Below are 23,731 nucleotides of genomic sequence, written 5' to 3' on the forward strand. Positions count from 1 at the left end.
ACACTTTTGGTCAGATGCAGGATTTGACTGTAAAAGTAAGAGAATTGCTGGAGTTTGAATTTAAAAATGTGAACTAGAGTGCTCAGGGAAGGGATAGGCCTGGCAGCCTGGTCCCCTATAGGTTATGCTTTTGGACTAATTTATAAACTTGTGTCAGATTTCAGAATTCCTTTTGTTGGCTGTTTTTGTAGAGTGTACCTGTACAGTCAGGATTTTTCTGTTTTAAATCATTGTTTTACCTGACCTTACTAATAATCTTCCTTTAAGCACTTGAGTGGCATATGCATCTTCTCTACCATCATGGAAAGTAAGCTCATTCCTTTTAAAATGAATCTCAAATGACAATATTGTAAAAGGGTGAATCATTTTAAGGACATGCTCAAAGATATGAGGAACCAGCTGATGGTCGTTGGAATACACATTGATCCTTCTACTAAGAGGAAACATTTCTTCCCATCTGCCCTGTCCATGTCCTCATAATTTTGCACATTTCCGTTATCGAGAACAAAGAACAGTACAGCACAGAAACAGGCCCTTCAGCCCACCAAGCCTGCACTGACACATCTCGCCTTTCTAAAGTAAAACCCTTGTGTCTCTATGTGGCCAGTTTCCCTCCATTCTCTGACTATTCATGGATCTGTCAAGATGCTTCTTAAACTTTGCAACTATATCTGCTTCCACCACCTTCTCCAGCAGCACATTCCAGGCACTTACCACCAACTGTATAAGAAAACTTGCCTCTCACACCACTTTTAAACTTTGCCCCTTTTTTTACCTTAACTTATATTCCCTAGTAATTGATATTGTTACTCTTAGAAAAATACTCCTACCATCCATTCTATCTATGCCTCTCATAATTTTTAAAATTTCTATCAGGCTGCCCCTCAGCCTCTGATATTCAAGTAAAAGCAAATCAATTTCTCCTCATAGCTCACACCCTCCAAATTAGGCAACATCCTGGTAACAATTTCTGTTACATCTTTCTGGTAGTGTGGCAACTAGAACTGGATGCAATATTCCAAATGTGACTATACTCAAGGTCTGCATGGCTGCAACAGATCTTGCCAATTTTTGTACTCAATGCCCTGACCAAAGAAGACAAGCATGCTACACACCTTCTTAACCACCTTATCCACTTGAGTTGTCACCTTCAGGGAAACGTGGACCCGTACACTTAGTTTCTGCTGTATGTTACTGGTTCTAAGGGTTTAGAAATTTACTGTATGCTTCCCTCATGCATTCGACCTTCCAAAATCAAAATGCTTCATCCTGCATTTACCCAGATTAAATTCCATCTGCCATTTCTCTGCCCAAGTCTCTAGACTATCTATATCCTGTTGTATCTCTGGCAATCTTCACTATCTGCATTCCCCAACCTTTGTGTTGTCCACAAACCTACTAATGAGATAACCCACCTTCACCTCCAAATCAATTATCTATATTATAAGCAGCTAGGGTCCCTGCACTGCTCCTTGTGGATCACCACAGGTCACAGCCCACCAATCATAACAACACTCTTTCCCCACTACTATGTCCAAGCTAGTTCTGTATTCATCTTCCCAGTTCACTGCAGAATCCATGTAACTTCACCTTCTCTATCAGCCTGCCATGTGTGACCTTGTCCATGTAGACAATATCCACCACTCTGCTCTCATCAATCATCTTTGCCACTTCCTCCATAAACTCAATCAAGTTTGTGAGACACAACTTCCCCCCACGCCCCCAAAAAAAACCATACTGCCTGTCACTAATAAGTCCATATTTTACGAAATGTAAGTAAATCCTGTCCCCAAGAATCTTCTCCAATAATTTCCCTGCTACTAATGTAAGGCTAATTGACCTGCATTTCCTGGATTATCCCTGTTGCCCTTCTTAAATGAAGGAATATCACTGGCTATTCTTCAGGTCCACTAGGAACTTGCCTGTGACTGAAGGGGATACAAAGATTTTAGACAAGGCTTCAGCAATTTCCTCCCTCCCCTGCCTCAGTATTCTGGGATAGAGCCCATCAGATCCTGGGAATTTGACTACCTTAATACTTTTCAAAACACCCAGTAATACTGACATACCCTAGAATATCAACATACCTCTCTCCAGATTCACCATCCATCATGTCCTTATCTTTTGTGAATACTGATGTATTTGTAAAGGACCTCACCCACTTCCTTCGGTTCCATGCATAAAATTTCTCCTATGCCCATGAGTGGACCTACTCTTTCCCTAGTTACCCTCTTGCCCCTTATATATATATATATATGTAAAGCTTTGGGATTTTCCTTTATCCTGTTTCCCAAGGTCATTTCATGGTTTCTTCTAGCTGTCCTAACTCCTTGTCTCCCTTCAATCACAACCTTTTCTGTTTCATCTGTTCCAAGGAAAACTCTTCAAAACCCAAACTCCTCAGCTCCCCAGTAAACCTCCTCTGCACCCTCTCCAGCACAATCATATCCCTCCTGTAATGTGGATTCCAGAACTGCACCCATGCTCTGAGGAATGTGAAAGAGCAAACTAGTGTTTGTATTGAGCTAAGGGATAAAAATAAATAGTTTTTTTATGGAAGACAAACTGATTCTTGCTCAGTACATGGATGAATACTGTTGGGTAGCAATATAATATCAAATGGACTAAAAATGAACAAGAAATCACAATAACAAGGTGATCATATTCATTCTGCAAAATGAAGCTGCAAAATGTGATATATACAGTATATGAAATCCTTCCCTTCTTCAGTTCCATCTTATTCACAGGACAGTTTTAAATAACATGACCATAAAAATTCTAGAATTTTTCATTGTTGCAATTTTAAGTATTCTCAAACATTAAGTTGAATAAGTTCATGCTCATCATTAGATTCTACATTCCAGATTTTTGTTTTACATTGAATTGAAATTCCACCATCTATCATGGCAGGATTTGAATCTAGGTTCCCAGACCATTACCTAGATCTGTAGAGTAACAGTCAATTAATAATATCACTAGGCCACCATCTTCGCAGTGTCACTAAGCTGATGTAATAATTCATAGAACATAGAACTGTACAGCACAGTACAGGCCCTTCAGCCCTCGATGTTGTGCTGGCCTTTATCCTACTCTAAGATCAGCCTAAACTACTTACCCTTCAATGTACTATCTTCCATGTGCCAACCAAGAGTCACCTACTCTACTACCACCACTGGCAGTGCATTCCACACACCCACTGCTCTCTGTGTAAAGAACCTACCTCTGACATTTCCTCTAAACCTTCCTCCAATTACCTTAAAATTATACCCGTCATAGTAGACATTTCCGCCATGGGAAAAGTCTCTGGCTATCAACTCTGTCTATGCCTCTCAATATCTTGTACACCTCTAACAAGCCACCTCTCATCCTTCTTTTCTCCAATGAGAAAAACCCTAGCTCCCTCAATCTTTCTTCATAAGACATACCCTCCAGTCCAGGCAGCATCCTGGTAAATCTCATCTGCACCCTCTCTAAAGCTTCCACATCTTTCCTATAACGAGGCGACCAGAACTGAACACTATATTCCAAGTGTGGTCTAACCAGGACTCTATAGAGCTGCAGCATAACATCGCAGCTCTTAAACTCAATTCCCCCTGCTAATGAAAGCCAACACATCATATGTCTTCTTAACAACCCTATCAACTTTGGCAACTTTGCAGGACATTAGATTAGATTAGATTACTTACAGTGTGGAAACAGGCCCTTCAGCCCAACAAGTCCACACCGCCCCGCCGAAGCGCAATGCACCCATACCCCTACATCTACCCCTTACCTAACACTACGGGCAATTTAGCATGGCCAATTCACCTGACCTGCACATCTTTGGACTGTGGGAGGAAACCGGAGCACCCGGAGGAAACCCACGCAGACACGGGGAGAATGTGCAAACTCCACACAGCCAGTCGCCTGAGGCGGGAATTGAACCCGGGTCTCTGGCGCTGTGAGGCAGCAGTGCTGACCACTGTGCCACCGTGCATGTGGACATGGATCCCAGGATCCCTCTGTTCTTCCACATTGCCAAGAATCCTGCCTGTCACCCTGTATTCTGCATTCAAATTCGACCTTCCAAAGTGAATGACTTCACACTTTTCTAGGTTGAAGTTCATCTGCCACTTATCAGCTCAGTTCTGTCAATGTCTCAATGCAACCTACAGCAGCCCTCCACACTGTCCACAACTCCACCAACCTTCATGTCATCGGCAAACTTACTAACCCATCTTTCTACTTCCTCATCCAATCATTTATAAAATCACAAAGAGCAGAGGTCCTAGAACTGATCCCTGTGATACATCATTGGTCACCGAGCTCCAGGCTAAATACTTTCCATCTACAATCACCCTCTGTCTTCTATTGGCCACCAATTCTATATCCAAACAGACAAATTTCCCTGTATCCCATGCCTCCTTACTTTCTGAATGAGGCTACCATGGGGAACCTTATCAAACACCTTGCTAAAATCCATGTACATCTCATCCACTGCTCTACCTTCATCAGCGTGTTTTGTCACATCCTCAAGGAATCCAATAAGGTTCGTGATGCATGACCTGCCCCTCACAGTATAAGCAGAAACTTCTGGAAATGCTCAGACATCAGACAAAAACCAAGTTAAAATTTAAAGTCAATGGTAGGAAAGTAAGAAATGTTGTAGGAATTTAGCAGTTTAAATGTGATATAAGATTAAAAAGGAAAGGTCTGTATGGAGGGTGGAAGATGGAAGACAGCAAATGACAAAAAGAACAAAAGATGTAGCTGAAGGGTTGTGAGTGATAAAGAACTGCCACCCAAAACAAAACCAGAGTAAAATCAAAACATGCTATGAACAGAAAACTAAATGAAGACAGAGATCATGGTCTGAAATTCCTGAATTTGGTGTTGTCTAGAGGATGTAACATACTGTAGGGAGAAGTTGAATAGACTGGGGCTGTTTTCCCTGGAGTGTCAGAGGCTGAGGGGTGATCTTATAGAGGTTTATGATATCATGAGGGGCATGGATAGGATAAATAGACAAGGTCTTTTCCCTGGGGTCGGGGAGTCCAGAACTAGAAGGCATAGATTTGGGGTGAGAGGGGAAAGATTTAAAAGGGAACAAAGGGGCAAATTTTTCACACAAAGCGGGGTATGTGAATGGAATGAGCTGCCAGAGGAAGTGGTGAAGGCTAGTACAATTACAACATTTAAAAGGCACCTGGACAGGTAAATGAATAGGAAGGGTTTGGAGGGGTTATGAGGTAACAGCTGGCAAATGGGGCTAGATTAGATTGGGATATCTGGTTGGACTGGATGAGTTTGACCAAAGGGTCTGTTTCCATGCTGGACATCTCTGAGACTGTATGACAACTACAGCTTGCATGAACCTCACTGGAAAGAAGCAGTCGGCCAAAGACAAAGAGATTGATGTGATACCAACATGGTGAATTAAAATGGCACACTACCAGAGTCTTGGCTCATCTTTATGGACTGAACAGAACAGTTCTGATCAATGATCAATTCATGATTTGATGTAGTTTGTTTGAATTCACAGGTGATTACATTCCTTTTGTGGCAACTATTGTAGGGCTTTTAGCGGTAATGTCCCTAATTCTGAAGCTGAAGACCTGCTTCTGGGTTCAAGTTCCAAGTGCTCCAGAGCTGTGTAATAACATCATCAAAGCGGTTGTTTAGAGAATATCTACAAGCAATTACTCAAAGCTTCAGAAGATGTCTTACATGGATTGGGAAGTCTTCAATACGTAGAGTATTTATTTATTTTTTGAAATAAATTATCAATTATTCTTACCATTCTTTTTCATTTTCAATCAGTTAAGGATCTGGTACCAGATAACAGAAGGAGCTAACATGTCAGTATATATAAAAACCACAGCTGGAGGGCAAATGAAAAGAGCTGCTGACCTTATTACACCAACAAACAAAGGGTGGGCAAAAGTAGAGATTTCTGTGGAAGCCCATGGAGCAGAGACCATGGGACCTTTCCAGGTGAGAAATGAGCAATAATGGTATCTGGAATATACTGATAGTTACAACTGCACTTGCATTTACTGATTCTGAGAATCTGAACTTTATTTTACTCAACAAGTCAAAAATGAATTTAGGAATAAGAAGCAAGATTGAAATTCCTTCTACACAAAATAAAACAGAGCTGTGAAATTAAATACCAGGCAATTCTATTGAAACAGGCAGTAACCTTTGTTTAACAGACAACTGAATGTGTTCCTGAAAAGAGGAAAGATCTAGGGATATGGTGAAATGGACCTCTTAGAGAAAATTGCTTTTTCTGTCTGTCAGTCTATCTCTCTTAATAGCTTGCTGCAGCTGACAAATTTCACAAGTTAGTAGTAACCCTCATACACACAAGATTTAAACTGACTGCATTGTGTCAGGTTGGCTCAGTTCTTTTATATTCAAGCCCCATATCAGTGGTCGAGCGCATAATCTATGAGAAAAGTCAAGTGCTGTGTTAAGAGTGCTGAAGCTTTCAAAATATTTCTTTATTACCTAGTGTTCTGAGCTTAGGAAAGTTATATTAACTTTGGAAGGAGTGCAGCATAGGTTTACCTGTATGTTTTCCTATGAAAGTGTGCACTCTGAATACCACTTGTGCAGCCTGCCAAGATCGCTGTTTGCAAAAATCACTGTCTGAAATTTTCTATCAATGTTCTCTCAGGAAGGGCAGGATTTTACTGTATACCACTGTGATGGCTGTTCTGACAGTTTACAAAACTAAAGGGGTCCTCTGTGACTTTAAACATGTATCTCTCTTCTGTGGGATTCTTGTATTGATGTCAGGAGGGGCAAGTTCCTACATGCAAAATATTTTGAATACTTTTTAAGCTTTATTGTCAATAACACTTTTTTGACCTTAACCCCTAATTTTAGTGAGACTTCTTTCCAGGAATATATTTGAAAGATCACAGGTTAAATGTCATTTCTGAACAGCAGAATAGTTTCGAGAAGTGAAAGGTCTATTTCTGCCTCCTGTATGCATGAAAACAGGAATCCTATCTTGAGTTCTTCTTGAACCGCATGTATGACTAAAACCAATAAAAAGCCAAATGGATTAGAAATAGCATTTGACCTTTTTCTTTGAATTGTGAGTTGGTAGAGTATTAAAAAGAGAGAACGTTTTAGAGGTATTCAGCAGGTCTGATAGCAGAGAGAGAAAAACAAAATTAAGGCTTCACGTCAAATATGCCTCCTCTTCAGAACTGCAGGAAAATAGAAATGTTTTAGCCCATTGAAAGAGGGAGGGATAAGAAGAACAAAGAAAATTTCTGGGATAGTGTACAGGACAGAAGGGATTAAATGGTTCATAGACTCAAAGATGTTTACAGCATAGAAGGAGACCATTCGGCCCACGTCTCTCACATTAATCCCATTTTCCAGTATTTGGTGCCCATAGCCCTGGAGGGTAGCATCTAAATACTGCTTAAATGTTCCGTGAGTACCTGACTCAAATATATTTTCAAACAGTGAGTTCCAGTTTCCCACCACCCATTTGGTTTTATTTTTATTTATTTACAAGATTTGAGTGTTGCTGGCTAACATATGTTTCCCATCCCTACTTGCCAAGTCAGCAGTTAAGAGTTAAACAATTGCTGTGGGTCTGGAGTCACATGTAGGCTAGACCACGTGAGGATGGTAGATTTCATTCCCTAAAGGACATTAGTGAAACAAGTGAGTCTTTATGACAATCAATAGATGATCACCATTAGACTAAACATAATTTCCAGATTTTTGTTGAATTCATTATCTGCCACAGTGGGATTTGAAACATATCCTCAGATCACCGGGTACTAACTTATCAGTCCAATGATGTTACCACTACACCATTGATTTTCACAAAGCAATTGTTTCCCTCCTCATCTCTTAGCCTTCTACCATTTATCCTAAATCTATGCCCCTGATTACTGACCCCTTTATTAATGGAAAAGTATTTTCATATCCATGCTATTTATATCTCTCATAATTTTATGTACCTCCATCAGGTTGCCTCTCAGCCTCCATTGCTCAAAGGAAAACAAGCTCTGGCCTCTCCAGACTCTCTTTATAGTTCAGATCCATCTTCCTACGCAGGATCTTACTAAATCTCTTCTGCAACAGGGTTCGGATCAGCGCAGTCACATCCTTCCTATAATGTGGTGACCAGAGCCGCATGTCTGTAGAATGTTCCGGTTGTAGACTAGCCAACCAATCTTGTGCAGGAGACAATCTTGCCCGATGCTTGTTCTGAAGACCGGGTACTCAGAAGTTGAGATGATTGGGGAGCCGACTGTTACATGGTAGAGATGATAACTTCTGGAAACATCCTCGACTAAGCAGGACAACTTTGGAGTGCAACTTGTGTTGCAGTTGTGCAGAACCCTTTTAACAATGACATGTGCATAGGGAAGTCTGTTTTTCAGCTGATGCTTGCTGACTCACAGGATCATATAGTACAGAAGAGACACTTCAGCCCATCAAATCTGTACCACCAAAACTATGCTAAATATACACTAGTCCCACTTTCCAGTACTAGCCGATAACTGTGAATATTATGACAATTCAAGTGGTCTTCCAAGTACTTTTTAAAAGTTATGAGGTTTCCCACCTCATCTACTCTCTCAGGCAGTGCCTTCCAGACCTACACCACCTTCTGGGTGAAAAACAATCTTTCCTCAAATCCCTTCAAAATCTCTTGCCTTCTACGTGAAAAATATAGTCCCTTGTTGTTGTTGGCTGACAGAGTTCTGCCTTGGAATGTTTGTAAAGATGCTATATAAATGAAACCTTTTCAACAAATAGTCCTCGAAAAATAGTGACTTGACAATTGACAGTATTTGGAAGTTTGCTTATTCACTTCTTTCTCATCTTCTTTCATTATAGTTTCTTCTGCAAGGCAGTGTACTGGGAATGCCTAATGCATTTATTGCTCTTGATGACATGAGTTTAACTCCAGGGTGTGTTGTACCAAATGCAATGCTTCCTACAGCCTTCACAGAACATAAAGGTGAGTACTTAAAGATAATTCATTTCAAGCAACTTAATAATCAAATGGCAAAAAAAACACTGCAAGCTGTTGCATATTCAGTTGTATTAGCCGGTTATGATGTGTATTATTTTGTTGTATTTGTTCATTGTGACATAACAGTGAGCTGTTTATGTCCTGGAGTGCTCAATTTTATTGAAACTAGGAATTGGATCCTGCATCTTATTGAATTTTATGGCCGAAGCTCATTTCAAGGTAGGAGTCACAAAAATTATGTGCCCATCAGTTTGGCAAGGATTATCGCAGGCAAAGTTAATGTAATTGCTGGCTCTGGCAAGCACTAAATCAGCATCATGCATGAACACACTAATGGCGACTGACTGAAAGATTCTCAATACATTTGTGGAAAGATCTAGAAATAGAACTGTTGAGGTACTGGTGACTTCCACATCTCCTGGATACATGGCTGATGTCTGCCAGAAGTTAATGTTCATTTGTAATCAGAAATGTCAAGAAAACTGTACCTCTGTTTGCAGAGTTTCCATCAGGTATGACCATCAGTGAGTTGCACCTTTTATACTGGTATTCCTTCTCTGCACTTCGCCTCCTGCCTGGATCAACAGTCACTGGTACTAATGCTGATCACTTTGGTCGTCATCCATGAACCATCCCAAAAGATAGGATAGCCCAAAACCCTGGTGGTGTTTTTGTAGTGAGAATCAAAGGGAAGAGAGAGAAACCATGACTCATATATGAAAGGAGAGACCTGGAATCTTTCTGTTATTTTTCTTAAAAGCACAGTTCTTGGGAGGAAAACAAATCATTCCCATAATTTTCTTTATAAGAATTTTAGTTTCCTGGATGAGTTTACTGCTCCCTCAGGATTAAATCAAAACTAATGCAGGGGCTTAGAAATGTGATCACATGCATCCACTTCAGAAGTCTAATATAGTTGAGTAATGGTTATTATGGCAGGTGGCCATGTTCAACTGGTCTGTGTCAGACATGTGTCATATACCATAAAGGTTTGAGATTCTTTGAACGTTTGCCTTTACATTTCTACTGTCATCCCTTTAAGTAATGGTCCCAAGTCTATCCCAGTCATCCGAGTCAACACCTGCCTCAATCATTGTTGTTTCCTCAAAAAATACATCTCTCCCTGATGCACTCAATGCTTTTTGTGCTCAGTTTGAGCAGAAGGTCAGTGAGATGGTGTCACCTGCCCCGACAGCCCCAGAAATGCCTGTTCCCCCCAGTCACTGCTGCAGATATCAGATCAGCCTTCTGAAGAGTGAACCTACAGATGCCATCTCTCTAACTCTACACTTATTCCTGGAAAATCTGGATGATTAGGATACCTACGTCAGGCTTCTACTTACGGACTAGGTAAAAACTAGGACTGCAGATGCTGGAAACCAGAGTCAAGGTTAGAGTGGTGCTGGAAAAGCACAGCAGGTCGGGCAGCATCCGAGGAGATACTTCAGGCATCGACACTTCAGGCAAAAGTCCTTCATCTACTTACTGACTACAGCTCCACCTTCAACATTATAATCACAACCAAACTAACCTCCAAATTCCAAAACCTAGGTCTCTGCGTGGTGGCTCAGTGGTTAGCACTGCTGCCTCACAGCAACAAGGACCCCAGTTCGATTCCAGCCTCGGGCGACTGTCTGTGTGGAGTTTGCACATTCTCTCCGTGTCTGCGTGGGTTTCCTCCGGGTGCTCCAGTTTCCTCCCACAATCCAAAGATGTGGACTTGTTGGGCCGAAGGGCCCGTTTCCACACTGTAGAAATCTAATCTAATCTCTGCTCTGCCCTGTGCAACTGGACCCTTGATTTCCTGACCCACAGACCACAATCAGTGAAGCTGAGCAACAGCACCTCCTCCAGGACAATCTTCAACACAGGCACCCCACAAAGATGCACACTCAACCCTCTGCTGTACTCCCTGTACATTCACAGCTGTGTGGCTAAATTTCATCCTAACACCATCTACAGGTTCACTGACAGCACTACTGTTGAAGGCTGGATATCAAACAATGACGAGACAGAATACAGAAAAGAGAAAGTATGCTTGGTGAAGTGGTGCAAACAAAAATCTCTCTCTGTCTCAATGTCAGTAAACTAAACAGCTGATCATCAACATCAGGAAGCAAGGAGGAGGATGTGCCCCTACCTACATCAATGGAGCTGAGGTGGAGATGGTCGAGAACATCAAGTTCCTAGGAGTGACGATCATCAACAATCTGTCCTGGACCAATCACGTTGATGTGATGATGCAGTCAAGAAGGCACAACAATGCCTTTCCTTCTTCAGGAAGCTAAAGAAATTTGGCATGTCCATAAGGACCCTCACTGTGTTTACAGATGAACCATAGAAAGCATTGTATCTGGATGTATCACAGCTTGGTATGGAAACTGCTCTACCCAGGACTGTAAGAAACTACAGAAAGTTGGGAACAAAGTCCAGAACATCATGCAAGCCAACCTTCCATCTATTGACTCCATCTACACTGCTCGCTGCCATGCCCCTTCTTCATCAGGTGGTTGTGTTATTTGTAACTTTGTACACCCCAGTCCAACACCGGCATCTCCAAATCAAAGTTAAAGAACAGCTTCTTCCCAGCTGTTATTAAACTTCTGAATGGACTTTGCAAATTTCAAATCTAATGTTGATCTTGCTTTTTGTGCATCTTCTTTGCAGCTGTAACTTTACATTCCTTGTGCTGTTCAATCACCCATGGCCTTTGTATGGTATAATCTACCAGTAATGCATGCAGAGCAAAACTTTTCACTGTACTTAGGTACATGTGACAATAATAAATTAAATCAAGCATTTAAATTAAAGACCCTAATCTCAGAATCACTTATAGGTTGTTCTGGTATAGACGCTGTTTGGGTAATGCAAACTTTCTAATGAATGGGCACAGCAATTTTCTACAGTGACCGTCTACAATGCAATTTTCTATACCATTTTTCTTTAGCATGATTTTCTATAGCGAGCAGTTGCAGAGGAATGCAACTGCCGCATTATAGCAGAACGCCCTGGACATCATTCTCCATTTTGATCAAGACTGCTTTTATATTGGTCGCTCAACTCCAACGGGCCTCATACAATGAGATTGCCAGTTATTCCTTTCTCATTACACAATTGCAGACTGGGATAGCCTATTCTCTAGTAGGTTCTTCAACAGAGTGTGGAGGGTGTGCCAAGCAGGCTGAGATAAAAGGTAGGGAGGAGGGACTTGGGGGGAGGGACGTTGGGAGTGTGATAGGTGGAAGGAGATTAAGGTGAGGGTGATAGGCCGGAGAGGGGGAGGGGGCAGAGAGGTTGGGAAGAAGATTGCAGGTCATAAATGTGGTGCTGAGTCCGAGGGTTGGGACTGAGATAAGGTGGGGGGAGGGGAAATGAGGAAGCTGGAGAAATCTGCATTCAGCCCGTGTGGTTGGCAGGTTCCTAGGTGGAAGATGAGGTGGTCTTCCTCCTGGCGTCGTGTTGCCATCGTCTGGCGATGGAGGAGGCCAAGGACTTGCATGTCCTTGGCGGAGTGGGAGGGGGAGTTAAAGTGTTCAGCCACAGGGCAGTTGGGTTGGTTGGTGTGGGTGTCCCATAGGTGTTCTCTGAAACATTCTGCAAGTAGGCGGCCTGTCTCCCCAATGTAGAGGAGGCCACATCGGGTGCAGCGGATGCAGTAAATGATATGTGTGGAGGTGCAGGTGAATCTGTGATGGATATGGAAGGATTCCTTGGGGCCATGGAGGGAAGTGAGGGGGGAGGTGTGGGCGCAAGTTTTGCATTTCTTGCGGTTTCAGGGGAAGGTGCAAGGAGTGGAGGTTGGGTTGGTGGGGGGTGTGGACCTGACAAGGGAGCGGCGGAGGGAGTGGTCTTTCTGGAATGCTGATAGGGAAGAGGAGGGAAATATATCCTTGGTGGTGGGGTCTGTTTGGAGGTGGTGGAAATGACGATGGATGATACGATGTATCTGGAGGTTGGTGGGGTGGTAGGTGAGGACCAGTGGGGTTCTGTCCTGGTGGCGATTGGAGGAGCAGGGTTCAAGGGCAGAGGAGCGGGAAGTGGAGGAGATGCGCTGGAGAGCATCATCAACCATGTCTGAGGGGAAATTGCGGTCTTTGAAGAAGGAGGCCATCTGGGTTGTTCGGTATTGGAAGTGGTCCTCCTGGGAGCATATACGGCGGAGGCGAAGGAATTGGGAATATGGGATGACATTTTTACAGGGGGCAGGGTGGGAGGAGATATAGTCTAGGTAGCTGTGCGAGTTGGTTGGTTTATAGTAAATGCCTGTGTTGAGTCAGTTGCCCGAGATAGAAATGGAGAGGTCTAGGAAGGGGAGGGTGGAGTCTGAGACGGTCCAGGTAAATTTTAGGTTGGGATGGAAGGTGTCAGTAAAGTGGATGAACTGTTCAACCTCCTCATGGGAGCACGAGGTAGCGCCGATACAGTCATCGATGTAGCGGAGGAAAAGATAGCTGAGGAAGATGAACTGTTCCACAATCCGACGAAGAGGCAGGCATAGCTGGGGCCCATGCGGGTGCCCATGGCTACTCCTTTGGTTTGGAGGAAGTGGGAGGATTGGAAAGACAAGTTGTTCAGAGTGAGGACCAGTTGCCCCAATTCCTTCGCCTCCGCCGCATATGCTCCCAGGAGGACCAATTCCAATACCGAACAACCCAGATGGCCTCCTTCTTCAAAGACCGCAATTTCCCCTCCGACGTGGTTGACTATCCTCTCCACCACATCTCCTCCACTTCCCGCTCCTCCGCCCTTGAACCCTGCCCCTCCAATCGCCACCAGGACAGAACCCCACTGGTCCTCACCTACCATCCCACCAACCTCCAGATACATCGTATCATCCTTCGTCATTTCCGCCACCTTCAAACAGACCCCACCACCAAGAATATATTTCCCTCCCCTCCCCTATCAGCGTTCCGGAAAGACCACTCCCTCTGCCACTCCCTCGTCAGGTCCACACCCCGCACCAAACCAACCTCCACTCCGGGCACCTTCCCCTGCAACCGCAAGAAATGCAAAACTTGCGCCCACACCTTTCCCCCTCACTTCCCTCCAAGGCCCCAAGGGATCCTTCCATATCCATCACAAATTCACCTGCACCTCCACACACATCATTTACTGCATCCACTGCACCCGATGTGGCCTCCTCTATATTCGGGAGACAGGCCGCCTAATTACAGAACATTTCAGAGAACACCTCTGGGACACCCACACCAACAAACCCAACCGTTCCGTGGCTCAACACTTCAACTCTCCCTCCCACTCCGCCAAGGACATGCAGGTCCTTGGCCTCCTCCATCGCCAGACCATGGCAACACGACGCCTGGAGGAAGAGCGCCTCATCTTTCACCTAGGAACCCTCCAACCACAAGGGATGAATGCAAATTTCTCCAGCTTCCTCATTTCCCCTCCCCCACCTTATCTCAGTCCCAACCCTCGGACTCAGCACCACATTCTTGACCTGCAATCTTCTTCCCGACATCTCCGCCCCCCACCCCCTCTCCGGCCTATCACCCTCACCTTAATCTCCTTCCACCAATCACATTCCCAATGCCCCTCCCCCAAGTCCCTCCTCCCTACCTTTTATCTTAGCCTGCTTGGCACACCCTCCTCATTCCTGAAGAAGGGCTCATGCCCGAAACGTCGATTCTCCTGCTCCATTGATGCTGCCTGACCTGCTGCTCTTTTCCAGCAACACATTTTTCAGCTCTGATCTCCAGCATCTGCAGTCCTCACCTTCTTCAACGGTGGCCCAGAAAACTATTCTAAATACATGTCAGGAATTCCTCGTCTGTGGTATTATTAGCAGCTGTTGGAGGAACCTAACCTGCCAAGGACTAGAATAAGAAAGAGGAAAACCTCCAACAGCCCGTGCTAGGTTTTGAACTGAAATGTTTTATGTGTTGAACCCATCTGTTGCAGTTTGTCTTTTGAACTTGGCAATTGTGACATGCTGCTTCCTCTTGAAGAAAAGCTAAAAGGAGGAATTATAAATATTATACAGCAAATTATACCAGTAATGTGCACAAGAAAATAACATTCCTAACTTGTTTGTTTATTTCAGATTCAGTGTGTACTTTTGAAGAAAATAGTTGTGGCTGGTTTGAGAATTTATCTAATGATAACTTTGATTGGATCAGAAGCTCAACCATTGCTTTACCTCCAAATATCAAGAATCAGGCACCTGCTCAAGATCACACAACTCATACAGCTGATGGTAGGAATTCATTGTGGAAGATCTTTAGAGTTTTGTTGCTTTGTATAATTTGGTTAATTCGGATCCATTCCCGCCTCCATTTCTTATCCATCAAACCGGCTGTCAGGTTTGTTGAGGAACATTTTGGTGATTACCCAACAACCTTCAGAATTCTTTTCATTTTTCTTTCTTTCAGCTGTTGCTGAACTAAAGTATCTCTGCTTTTATCTGAACTAATAACCTAACGCAAATGATTGTTTCGCTTGTTTTCTAACTATTCTACTTTATCTGGTTTTGGGAGTCAGGTGGTGGCTGTCTTCAAGAAAATTGAATGTGTCTTAGAGAAAATGTTGGAAGCACAAACATTGTACAGTATTTGATAAGCAGCCAAGGCAAGTTCTGCCAAATTATTTTGAATATTGCTTTGATCTCAGGGATGAAGAACTTGTTGTATGAGGAGCAGTTGAGGACTCCGGGTCTGTATTCAATGGAGTTTAAAAGGATGATTGAAATTTACAGAGTACTGAGAGACGTGGATGGAGTGGATATGGAGAAGATGTTTCCACTAGTAGGAGAGACCAAGACCTGAGGGCACAGCCTCAGCGTGAAGGGATGACTTTAGAACTGAGAGGAGGAGTTTCTTCAGTCAGAGAATAGTGAATCTGTGGAACACATTGCCACAGTACACTGTGGAGGCCAAACAATTGAGTACTTAAGACAGAGATAGATAAATTCTTGATTGTAAAACAATCAAAGGCTAAAGAGAGAAGGCAGGAGAATAAGGTTAAGAAATAAATCAGCTGAGATGGAATTGCAGAGAAGATTCAATTGGCCGAATGACCTAATTCTGCTCCTATATCTTATAGTCTTGATTAGATTACTTACAGTGTGGAAACAGGCCCTTCGGCCCAACAAGTCCACACCGATGCGCAACCCACCTAGACCCATTCCCCTACATTTACCCCTTCACCTAACACGACAGGCAATTTAGCATGGCCAATTCACCTAACCTGCACATCTTTGGACTGTGGGAGGAAACCTGAGCACACGGAGGAAACCCACGCAGACACTGGGAGAATGTGCAAACTCCAGACAGTCAGTCGCCTGAGGTGGGAATTGAACCCAGGTCTCTGGTGCTGTGAGGCAGCAGTGCTAACCACTGTGCCACCATGCCGCCCAAATGGCATGGACTAATTTATGGACTAATTTATAACCATGTTTACTGTGTTGCTTTAGTGGCACACATGTCATAGGCTTCTCTATGCATCAGTTGTTATTAGATACACAGCATAGTCCATCACCACTGCGCAAAACAGTGCTCAGTGGTTAGCACTACTGCCTCACAGTGCCAGAGATCCGGGTTTGATTTCTGCCTTGGGTGACTGTCTATATGGAATTTGCACATTCCGCCCATGTCTGCGTGGGTTTCTTCCAGCTGCTCCAGTTTCCTCCCATAATCCAAAGATCTGCAGGCCAGGTGAATTGGCAATGCTAAATTGCCCCATAGTGTTCAAGGATATGTCGGTGAGTTGCATTAGTCAGGGGGTAAATGTTGAATAATAGGGCCAGGGAATGGGTCAGGGACGGTTACTCTTTGGAGGGTTGGTGTGGATTTGTTGGGCCAAATGGCCCGTTTCCATGCTATAGGGATTTAATGATTCTAGAATTCCACAGCATTTAGGTCAGCCAGTTCTGATGAAGAATTATACCCAAAATACAAATAACTTTTCACCACATCCTTACAAGTGTATAAAGGCATAAGGAGTATACTTGAGAGGGAAATCAGGAGGGCTAAAAGGGGACATGAGATAGCTTTGGCAAATAGAATTAAGGAGAATTCAAAGGGTTTTTACAAATACATTTAAGGACCATAGGGTAACTAGGGAGAGAATAGGGCCGCTCAAAAATCAGCGAGGCAGCCTTTGTTTGGAGCTGCAGAAAATGGGGGAGATACTGAACGAGTATTTTGCATCAGTATTTGCTGTGGAAAAGGATATGGAAGATATAGAAAGTAGGGAAATAGATGGTGACACCTTGCAAAATGTCCATATTACAAAAGAGGAAGTGCTGGATGTCTTGAAATGCATAAAAGTGGATAAATCCCCAGGATCTCATCAGGTGTACCCTAGAACACTGTGGGAAGCTAGAGAAGTGATTGCTGGGCCTCTTGCTGAGATATTTGTATCATCAATAGTCACAGGTGAGGTGCCAGAAGACTGGAGGTTGGCTAACGTGGTGCCACTTTTAGGAAGAGTGATAAGAACAAGCCAGTGAAGTATAGACCGGTGAGCCTGACGTCAGTGGTGAGTAAGTTGTTGCGGGGAATCCTGAGGGACAGGATGTAGATGTATTTGGAGAGGCAAGGACTGATTCGGGATAGTCAACATGGCTTTGTGCATGGGAAATCATGTCTGACAAACTTGATTGAGTTTTTTGAAGAAGTAACAAAGACGATTGATGAGGGCTTCAGTAAGGTGTTCGACAAGGTTCCCCATGGGAGACTGATTAGCAAGGTTAGATCTCATGGAATACAGGGAGAACTAGCCATTTGTATTCAGAACTGGCTCAAAGGTAGAAGACAGAGGATGGTGGTGGATGGTTGTTTTTCAGACTGGAGGCCTGTGACCAGTGGAGTGCCACAAGGACCGGTGCTGGGTCCACAACGTTGTGTCATCTACATAAATGATTTGGATATGAGCATAAGAGGTACAGTTAGTAAGTTTGCAGATGACACCAAAATTGGAGGTGTAGTGGACAGTGAAGAAGGTTACCTCAGATTACAACAGAATCATGATCAGATGGTCCAATAGGCTGAGAAGTGGCAGATGGAGTTTAATTCAGATAAATGTGAGGTGCTGCATTTTGGGAAATCAAATCTTAGCAGGACTTATACACTTAGTGGTAAGGTCCTAGGGATTTTTGCTGAACAAAGAGCCCTTGGAGTGCAGGTTCATAGCTCCTTGAATGTGGAGTCGCAGGTAGGTAGGATAGTGAAGAAGGCGTTTGCTATGCTTTCTTTTATTGGTCAGAGTATTGAGTACAGGAGTTGGGACATTGTGTTGCGGCTGTACAGGTCATTGGTTAGGCCACTGTTGGAGCATTGCGTGCAATTCTGGTCTCCATCCTGTTGGAAAGATGTTGTGAAACTTGAAAGGGTTCAGAAAAGATTTACAAGGATGTTGCCAGGGTTGGAGGATTTGAGCTGGACAGGCTGGGGCTGTTTTCCCTGGAGCGTTGGAGGCTGAGGGGTGACCTTAGAGGTTTACAAAATTATGAGGGGCATGGATAGGATAAACAGTCAAAGTCTTTTCCTTGGGTTCGGGGAGTCCAGAACTGGAGGGCATTGGCTTATGGTGAGAAGGGAAAGATATAAAAGAGACCTATGGGGCAACTTTTTCACACAGAGGGTGGTACGTGTGTGGAATGAGCTGTCAGAGCAAGTGGTGGAGGCTGATACATTTGTAATATTTAAGAGGCATTTGGATGGGCATATGAATAGGAAGAGTTTGGAGGGATAAGGGACGAGATTGGGTTGGGATGTCTGGTCGGCATGGACAGGTTGGGCTGAAGGGTCTGTTTCCATGCTGTACATCTCTATGACTCTATGAGATACACTAAGTTATCTGTTGTAGATTACTAGAATTTATATTTGGCAACTTCAAGAAATACACATTTGATATGTATAGCACACACTGGTATTGTAACTGGACCATATTATCTTCTATTTTGCCTTGTTTTCCTCTGTCAGAATTGCTCACTATTTATTGAAATACAAATAAAATCCTCTGTCCCTTTTTTCCATGATAAACTTTTTCTTAAACTTCCTTACCCATCTCCACGTTTGTCTCAAATAATGTGGAACCCATTAACTTCTTTCTCACTAAGGTTGGCTCGATGATTGTTTTTTGATGCAGAGTAATGCCAATAGCATGGGTTTAATTCCAGGACAATCTCTCAATGTCTCTACTCACCTCAGGCATGCTTACCCTGATGTTAAACCACATCAGTTTCTGACCCTAATGAGAGAGAGGCCTATGGTCCACTAGGAGTTTGGCAAATAGGAGTTGGTTAGCTCAGTTGCTGGATGGTTGGTTCACAATATGGTGTGAAGTCGGTTTAGTTCCTACACTGGCTGAGGGTTCCATGAAGGCCTCACATTCTCAACCTCACCCCTGACCTGAGGTGCAGTTACCCTTAGATTAAACCATCAACGGTTGTCTCTCTCGAAAGTGCAGCCCTATTGTCTGGTCTTGCTACCATGACTTTGCTTTTACTGTGCACCAAAAGAGAAATGTGGGAAATACTTGCACAAATTGTCAAAGTGGCAGGCAGTTTGATAAAGTAGTTAAAAAGGCATATGGAATTTCAAATATCTAGGCACAGAGTATAAAGCAAGAAACTGATTATGAATCCTTATTATCACTGGTTCGGCCTCAACTATTGTGTCTAGTTCTTGGCACTGAGCCTTTATCAATCACAGTCAATAGCTTGTAACTTTTACAATGGTTTTTAGAGAGAGGCTAATTAAATAAAAGATAAAATCTTCATCAGCTGATTGATTTCTACTGGATATCAGTCTGGGATACTTCAACAACATTTCCTGGAGGGAAATGTACAATTGCTGAAATCATCCCTTGATTTCAGTAATTAATTGTAGAAAAGTGAATTCTTGGAGATTCCATTAGTTTCAAAGGAGTATTGATGGTGATTGTTGGTAGCTTTGCTATCATTAATTATTGCTCCAAATCAAGGCCATTGTCTTCAGTTACTGTCTCAATCAGTTCATCAATTCCCTCTCCTTCCCTGGCTATTGTTACAGGCTAAGACTGAGCAGCAGGAATTTCAGCATCTTTTTGGCCCTGAGTTGAGCTTCAAACTCCAGATCTTCTCTCCCATTGAGACCTTCACACATGCAGCATCATCTGTCTCCTCTCCATCCCTGCTTATGTGCTGCTGAAATGGTCATCCATAGTTCTGTTAACTCTGGACACCTGTCTTACTTTGAATCTTCTATCCTTGAAGGAAATGTTTCGTTTTCTCAATTCTTTCATGAAAACGTGCATTGCTGACAAAGGCCATATTTGTTGCCTATCACGAATTGCTCTTGAGCTGAGTGGCTTGCTCGGCCATTTCAGAGGGCAAATAAAAGTCAGCCACACAATATGGATCTGGAATTACATGTAGGACTGTCCAGGTAAGAAGGCAGATTTCTACCCCAAAGGAGTTTATTGAACCAGGTAGGTTTTTCTAAGAATTAGTGACAGGTTCGTGGTCACAATCACCGAAACTAATTTTCACTTTCAGATTTTATTAGTTGAATTAAATTCTACCGTTTGACATGATGGGATTTTAACCCACTCCTGAAAGCAGGTTTGATATACATTTTCACAGTCATGAGAGACCTGAACAGAGTAAAAAGGATGAGACTATTCCAACTCATAAAATAATCAAAAACAAAGCAGCACATGTTTGAAATGTTTTGAAAGAGGGTGAAATCTGATGTGGAAAAAATGGTTGAGTGCATGGTTGAGGTTTAGAATGCACTGCCTGGCAGTCTGTTAGAGTCAGATTCAATTCAAGACAGTTGAGATTATTATTTGAACAGAAAGAAATGTGCAACACTATGGGAAAACAGCAACTCAAAGGCACAAAGTCATGGTGCTCATTTAGAGAGTCAAGTAGACACAATGGACTAAATGTCAAGAGTGTGGTGCTGGAAAAGCACAACAGGTCAAGCAGCAACCAAGGAGCAGGAGAATCGACGTTTTGGGCAAAAGCCCTTCATCAGGCCAATGGACTATAAATGGTCTCCTTCTGCACAATAACACTCTGTGATTCTGCAATTTATGTCTTATCCTTTTTAGTCACTTAAGAGCTACTAGTAAAATAACAAGGCAATAAAAAAAGGCCAATTGACTCATCTTGCCTCTGTCAGTTCTTTGTACAGCAATCCAATTACTCTCACTGCCCTTGCTGCTGATCCAAGGCCTTTCCATTCTATCATCTTCAGATGTTTATCCAGGTCTTTTTTCTAAGTTACTACTGAATCTGCTTGAAATACCATTTCAGAGAGTGCATCTAGATCACCATTTTTTTTTATAGTAAGTTTATCCTAATGTGACTCATAGTTATTTTCACATCACTTTAATTTTGTGCACTTTGGTTCCGATTCCTTCCGTCTTTAGAAACACTTGTCCTTTACTTAACCTATTTTTCCTTAACTTCCTGATTTTGAAACCTACTATCAAATCTTCCTTTCATCTCTTCTGATCTCTGATGAACAATTCCCTCATTTTCCATGTAAATGAAATTCATTATCACAAGTACCATTCAAGTACACCTTCTTACAGCCACATTCTTCTTGAACTGCTCTGCTTTTAACTGAACATTTTGGGCCCACTGGCTTTCGTATTGGGTATTGTCACCGTCTAGTTACTATCCAGCAGGTGGTAGAATGGGAAATTGCATAAAAATGAGGGACGATTAACCAATAATGGGATGTTAATGCATGCAAATAGACCTCTCACTGCTAACTAATGATATTCTCATCTCACTATTTCAACAGTTGGTTGGAGAATCAGACTTTTTATTCTTGCCACTGAGAATCTCAACATTGCCATTCTGGTCTAGTTTCCTAACTTTCTATTCAATGCTCACATTGTTCAGAGGCTGGAAAATATATGCACCTTGTGTTGCTCCCATGTCATACCCTTGAAACACTCTTGAGATGTTCTAGTATGTTAAAGTCCCTTGTATAAGTGCAGCGTGTTGTGGTGATGTAAATGTTACTTTTTCATATTTAGAATTATCTTGGTTTTGTTTTCAGGACATTTCATGTTTATTTTGAACAACGAGAGCAATCTTTTTCAGATTGCAGAACTGAAAAGTCCCCAGTTAAGTCAGTCAGGAACAGGCTGTACCATGCATTTTTGGTAAGAAATCATTTCAAAGTAATGATGATTTGACAGAATGTGGAGCTGATTCTTTTGAAAGCATCAGGTCTCTGAGCCACATTCATTGAAAATTATTATTTGATCTAAAACACTTCATATTTGGAAGTTTTATATATGTCTGTGTATTTGGATAATTATTTTCAACTATACACCCATAGATTCACCTAATAAATGTATCCTTTTATTCACTATGACAATATTTAAGATAAAATTCTATGATAATTCATACAATTTTGAAAGCAATTTCCCCAAACCAGCTTCTTACTGACTAATCATAGTGTCATACTTTTATCAATATTGAGTGGTTATCTCTTGACCATTTTTAATGTCTGAACAAATTATTTACTATTTGATATCTCAATAGGTATTATAATTATGGACAGGCTGTGGGGGCAGCGAAAATGTACTTGGTGATCGATGGTGTGCCAATTCGTACTGTGGTGTGGCGGACTTACAATACTCAATACAATCAGTGGTTGCAAGGTTCTGTTCAGCTTGGGCGACTAACACGACCCTTTCATCTTACACTAGTGAAAGTCAGTCTGAGCATTTATGATGGTGTGGCAGCAATGGATGATATCACATTTGTCAACTGCTCCCTTCCACCAGCTGTAGACATCTGTGAAGACACTAACCAATTCTGGTGTAAAGACACCAGAGCTTGCATTGACCGGTTACAATTGTGTGACCTTATAGATGACTGTGGTGATGGTTCTGATGAAGACAACTGTGGTAAGTAGAACTTGAGAATTCTGCTCAAGACCAATGTTGCTCATTTGGGACATTTGTGTTTAACATGGAAAGAATATTTGTATAGAGTGCTTTACACATACAAATGTCTACAGATTTATTATTCTTCAGCTTAATTGCTATTTTCTAATGATGATAATTATCATTAGTTAAATTATGACTTGCCTTTTGTTATTCAGGCAACAATGTGGCAAATGGATTGGGAATTAGGTCAGTACTCAAATATGATCTGCTGGGTGTTGTACTTTCTCAACAATTTCTGCAGAGCCTTGTTCAGGGCAGAACCTTCAATCAACATCTGTAACAGCTCTCCATCCCTCTCCACTCTTCGAAATAAAGAAATCACCTGCATTAGAATGAGGAAAGATGGCTCCAAATGTTTCCTTAGTCCGGATGTGTGGCTGTGTGAAGGCTGTGTGGCTAGTGCTAGCAAAGCTTGGAATGAATCAGCAATGACCCTGGTTGTCAGAATTCATAAATTTCATTGCCCACACCATTTTATCAGGGGGTTGGTTGGTACCAAACACACAGTTTGTTTGAAGCATGAAGGATTTGCCTGAATATCTTCTCCTACACTATTCCCTAATAACTGGGTCACCCACTGGATACTTATACATTGATAACCCTGCTTTTAACCACAATATTCATGAAATATAAATTCAGGGAGGTACATAAGGCTGACTGTAACAATGATACATGTTTTACTTGATCACTTAACATCAACATTATACAGATACCTATAGAAAGGCAGGAAAATACTTGTCATAGAGATGTACAGCATGGAAACAGACCCTTCAGTCCAACCCGTCCATGCTGATCAGATATCCCAACCCAATCTAG

At 42.4% G+C, this 23,731-nt stretch overlaps 1 protein-coding gene across 1 annotated transcript in view; it reads left to right on the plus strand.

Moving 5' to 3' along the window:
• LOC140480282 (MAM and LDL-receptor class A domain-containing protein 1-like) overlaps positions 1-23,731 on the plus strand; it is a 404,689-nt gene that overhangs the window by 87,184 nt on the left and 293,774 nt on the right. The window contains exons 12-16 of the mRNA XM_072574989.1: positions 5,800-5,973; positions 8,860-8,983; positions 15,057-15,209; positions 22,015-22,120; positions 22,506-22,873. Coding sequence (XP_072431090.1) covers positions 5,800-5,973; positions 8,860-8,983; positions 15,057-15,209; positions 22,015-22,120; positions 22,506-22,873 — 925 coding nt within the window. The remainder of the gene's footprint in view (positions 1-5,799; positions 5,974-8,859; positions 8,984-15,056; positions 15,210-22,014; positions 22,121-22,505; positions 22,874-23,731) is intronic.

This window comes from Chiloscyllium punctatum, chromosome 8, assembly GCF_047496795.1.
Source record: "Chiloscyllium punctatum isolate Juve2018m chromosome 8, sChiPun1.3, whole genome shotgun sequence".
Taxonomy (NCBI): Eukaryota; Metazoa; Chordata; class Chondrichthyes; order Orectolobiformes; family Hemiscylliidae; genus Chiloscyllium; species Chiloscyllium punctatum.